Source organism: Perissodus microlepis, chromosome 7, assembly GCF_051167445.1.
Source record: "Perissodus microlepis isolate ML-2025 ecotype Zambia chromosome 7, ASM5116744v1, whole genome shotgun sequence".
NCBI lineage: Eukaryota > Metazoa > Chordata > Actinopteri > Cichliformes > Cichlidae > Perissodus > Perissodus microlepis.
In genome coordinates this window covers 64612664-64617486 of record NC_140467.1, presented here as the reverse complement: position 1 = coordinate 64617486, position 4823 = coordinate 64612664, and the positions used below count along the sequence as shown (strand labels likewise).

At 49.1% G+C, this 4823-nt stretch overlaps 1 protein-coding gene across 2 annotated transcripts in view; it reads right to left on the bottom strand.

The window, feature by feature from the left end:
• Positions 1-2302: 2302 nt before the first annotated feature.
• LOC146384656 (carbohydrate sulfotransferase 8-like) overlaps positions 2303-4823 on the bottom strand; it is a 40519-nt gene continuing 37998 nt past the window's right edge. For both annotated transcript variants that reach the window (XM_084936695.1, XM_084936696.1), the window contains exon 4: positions 2303-4072. In XM_084936695.1, the coding sequence (XP_084792821.1) occupies positions 3047-4072 (1026 nt within the window). In that variant the 3' untranslated portion in view covers positions 2303-3046. The remainder of the gene's footprint in view (positions 4073-4823) is intronic.

The following is a 4823-nucleotide window of genomic DNA, read 5'->3' as shown; positions in this document are numbered from 1 at the left end:
GAGTGACCTGAGCGCAGCTCACGTTTGTGGATCTGTGAGACGTTATTGAAGCTAACGATCTGAACTTCACTAACTGTAAAGGTCTGAATTTATTCGGCTTTGGATGAACACATTTGTGAGTCCTCAGACGTTACACACAGATCAGCGCGTACACCTGTAAATCTTTGTTACACCTGGATCATATCGTACTGGTTTGGCACCCCTTTGAGGCAACGCTCTCTGTTTCCAAAATCAACAGCCGTTTACAGTCAAACCGTTTATTCCAGACTTAACTTCATTTTGTTCTTTGAGCCAATCAGAGGGGGACGTGCTGCAGGACCTGATCATTGTCCTGCTGCCTTCAGGGTTTTCTGGTAGAGAGCAGAATTCCCTCAGTTACAGCGAGTTGTCCTGAAGCAGCAGAGCAGCACAGACCATCACACCACCGTGTCTGCTGCTGCTGTGACGTTCTCTTTATGAAACGCTGTTAGTTTAAGGAAGATGTGACTCGAACGGCCTGCAGGTCTTTAGATGTTGTCAGCTGAGTGCTCCTGGGAACATGAAGGAATATGAAGGCAACATGAGCCGAGAGTACAAACATGCCGAGTGATCGGCTGTTAGCTCGGTGACAGAGTCACAAACTCATGTCTGCACTTTGATTTTGTTACATACAAACACACTGACAGCAGCAGTGCTGCCACGTGTGTGCACAGAGAGGACCGATGTGTTTGTTTGCTCAATGAAAGGCTTCAGTTAGAGTGAGTTTGTAGTTTTGTCTTATTATAAAATATTTGAAATTTAAACTGCTGTTTCACATCTTTTAGACTGCTTCACTCTGTTGCACAGCTTCTATTTAAGTGATTTATTCAATTCAGTTTAAATGTTATTAACACAGCGCCAAATCACAACAACAGTCGCCTCAAGGCGCTTTATATTGTAAGGCAGACCCCACAATAATAGATACAGAGAAAAACTATCATATGAGCAAGCACTTTGGCGACAGTGGGAAGGAAAAACTCCCTTTTAACAGGAAGAAACCTTCAGCAGAACCAGGCTCAGGGAGGGGCGGGGCCATCTGCTGTGATTGGTTGGGGTGAGAGAAGGAAGACAGGATACAGACATGCTGTGGAAGAGAGACAGAGATTAATAACAGATATGATTCGATGCAGAGAGGTCTGTTAACACATAATGAGTGAAGAAGAAACCCGCAGTGCATCGTCTGCATAGCGGTGTAAATGTATGCTATGTCTTCTAGTGATGCTGCCTAGGGGAAGCATGTATCAAGAAGAAGATCATTTGGAACCTTCACTAAAGCTGTTTCTGTGCTGTGATGAGCTCTGAAACCTGACTGAAACTAACGAGTCGTCTGCTTTAGGCTACGTGTTTGAGAATTATACCACGGAGTCAGGTACTTCTGATTTAAGTCTATTTTTCACCGGAGCTACAGTATCCAGAGTCGTACGTAGTGACAGGAGGTAAAGTTATTAACAAGATGATGGACCTCTGTTGGAGTAGTGTTCAGGTAGCTGCTCTGCTCTGTGTTGGCATTGAAGATGATAACAGTGGGTGCACACACAGGTCAAACTCTGCCCCCCGGTGGTGATCCTGTGAGTCACAGTGTGACGCATTAACCTCGTTTTAAATGTCACTCGTTAATTCAGCTCAGATTTATTCTCGTGTGAACTCAGTTTTCCTGTTTGGGTCGGAGAACGTGGGCCCAGCTCGTCGCCACAAATCACAACTCTGGTGCTCCACAGCGCCAAAGTAAACATTTTAATTATATTTCATTATCTCATCACCGAGCGCGCTCAGTGATGAGATGCTGCTGTTTGTTTCTAAGGTAATGGCTTTTTAAAAATCACTGATCAGCGGAGAAACACGAGACATCGCACGGTGATAAAACAGACCTGCTGTTCCAGCTCAGAGGTCCGAGGGATCGTCCAAAAATGGTATTTTCTGGAGATCTGATTGGTCAGTAGGCGGTGATGTCATACCTATTTATCTTTAATCTTGATCTTAAGTTACCATGGTGATTTATCTGTATAGAAACCAGGTTAAGCCTGAAGTTACCCAGGTTAGACTAAACCCAGCTTAGGCCTCTGCTATCAAACATCAGGCTCCCAGGCCTGGACTGGCCACTAGAGGGTCCAACTGGGTCCACAGGGAGAGAGTCAGTGATGAATAAATACAGGTGAATAATAACAAATCTGACAGTCTGCAGGTGATGTTAGGGGAGCTAAACTTTATTTACACCCAGACCTGAGCACAAAGGTCAAAGGTCAGCCTGCTGTGAGTGTCAGAATAAGAGGCGAGTCTCCAGGTGTTCAAAGAGTGTCTCGTTTATTGTGGTCACAGGTGAGAAGGCAGTGTTAAGGCTTCGAGGTCGTCTGAAAATCACCACAAACACATTTGCAGCATCACCTCCTACCTCACTTCCTGTTCCTGCTTTAAACAGACTGTACATAAATGATGAACTGAGCCACTCCTCCACCCGAGCAGATTTAAGGTCTTTATTAAAATAATCCAGAGCTCGGTCAGTCCGCAGCATCATACTTCCTGTTTCCTGTCATAATGTCGGGTTAAATAATAAAATGACATTTTAGTGAAAAACATTTTTATATTTTTTGTGCCTGATTCACTGATTAAAAAAATTTATTAAACAGCATCTCGACCATGTCTTTGCCACAACGCCGAGGTCAGAGGTCACATCGGCTCATCTCCTCATCCTCCTCCGCACATGTGCAGACCAACTCAGCTTCTTTCGCCAACAGCCGCGTTTGGAGCAGATTTGGCTAAATGCGATCTGATTGGCTGATGACTCAAAGTTGTCAATGTGTGACATCACGGCGTCTGAGCCCGGAAGCATCCGTGTGATTCCCGCCGTTATCTGACAGCTTCTCTCTGCAGGACGCGGCTCAACAAACTTCACAGAAGTCGTTAAAAACACACAAACACAAAAATCAGTCTCTGAGTCTGGAGCTCTCACACCTGCACAGGTACGCAGCCTCAGCTTGTCCCACCCCTCTGACACGTTAACAGAGCCAAACACGCTGAGCGCGGCAGTGGCTCACTGCAGGTCGCTGAAGGGCTTGGGGTACCCGAACATCAGGTAGTCCATGTAGTAGAAGTCGAAGGCCTTCTGCCGCTCGGTGGCGTTGAGCTGTGAGAAGTACTTCTGCGTGATGCTGGAGGATGTCCTCTCCGCCAGTGGGTTCCTATCCTTGAAGTCCGGGAACGTGAGGTTAGCCGGCGCCCCGATGCTTCGGAGCAGGAAGTTGGCGTCACGCTCCAGGCTCTCGAACTTCCCGATGAAGGTGAACTGCAGGAAGCATGGGCTGCACAGCTGGCTCACCGGCTCCCAGTGGATGTCCATCCCCACGGGCCGCCGCACATCCAGCAGGTACTGCACAAACTCCCTGAAGGTCACACCAGCGCCGGAGCGCAATGCAGCATGTGTGGCGTTGGCTCGGTACCTGGAGATGATGGCCCGTCCAAACACGGGGTGGTAGTATGAGTTGGGGCTCTCAAACTTGTCCCGAAACGCTGACACGAGGCGCTCAAAAGGCTCCCGGACGAACAGCGCTTTGGTGTAGGAGCGAAGCCGCTCGGTAACGCCAGCACGACTGTAGCCGCTGAGCCGCGGGAGGCGGTTTTCGTAATGCGCTGCGTCGTGGGGAATGTCCCGTGTGGACGCGGCGCTGCCGCTCAGCACCATCAGCACCCGCTTCCAGTTGGAGCAGCCAGCTTTGGGCACCTCGCAGTACAGCAGCCGGGACCGCTCCTCCACGTACACCCGCGACACCTGCCGCTGCGACGGCAGCCGCCTACCCACTCCCGGCTGGTATTGGGCACAGATATCTGTTAGCAGGCGGTGCCGTGACTCCTGCATCCTCGCCAGCTGCAGCGCCACCTCTACTTGGCCTGTGGGGGAGCTGGACGCCGCCACGCTGCTCTTCAGCAGCAGCTTCCTGCGGCGTTTAGTGAGCGGCTGCTTTGAGCCGAGCGGTGAGTCAGAGAATAGTGAGGAGGACGGTGGCTGGGGACGGAGAGCGGGCGGAGAGACGGGACGACGTCCTGCCGCATCGTCGGCTTCCTTTAACACACACACATACAGGAAACAGAGGGCATGTCATCAGTGGGCGTTTCCCATCACGCAGGGCGTTGTGTGTATGTTTAACCTCCGCGCTCGCCATTTCCTGCATGTAAAGAGTCCATGATCAGCTGCTTTGTTTTTGCCCAACCGGCTCCGATTCACATAAAACGTTCTGATCCATCGATCAGGTTTCTACTCTGCAGGTTCTACTCTGCAGGGTTCTACTCTGCATTTTCTAATCTGCAAGGTTCTACTGTGCAGGGTTCTACTCTGCAGGGTTCTACTCTGCATTTTTCTAATCTGCAGGGTTCTACTCTGCAGGGTTCTACTCTGCATTTTTCTAATCTGCATTTTCTAATCTGCAAGGTTCTACTGTGCAGGATTCTACTCTGCAAGGTTCTACTCTGCAGGGTTCTACTCTGCATGTTTCTAATCTGCATTTTTCTACTCTGCAGGGTTCTACTCTGCAAGGTTCTACTCTGCAGGGTTCTACTGTGCATGTTTCTACTCTACAGGGTTCTACTGTGCATGTTTCTACTCTACAGGGTTCTACTCTGCATGTTTCTAATCTGCATTTTTCTACTCTGCAGTTTCTACTCTGCAGGGTTCTACAGTGCATGTTTCTAATCTGCATTTTTCTACTCTGCAGGTTCTACTCTGCAGGGTTCTACAGTGCATGTTTCTAATCTGCATTTTTCTACTCTGCAGGTTCTACTCTGCAGGGTTCTACTCTGCAGGGTTCTACTCTCTG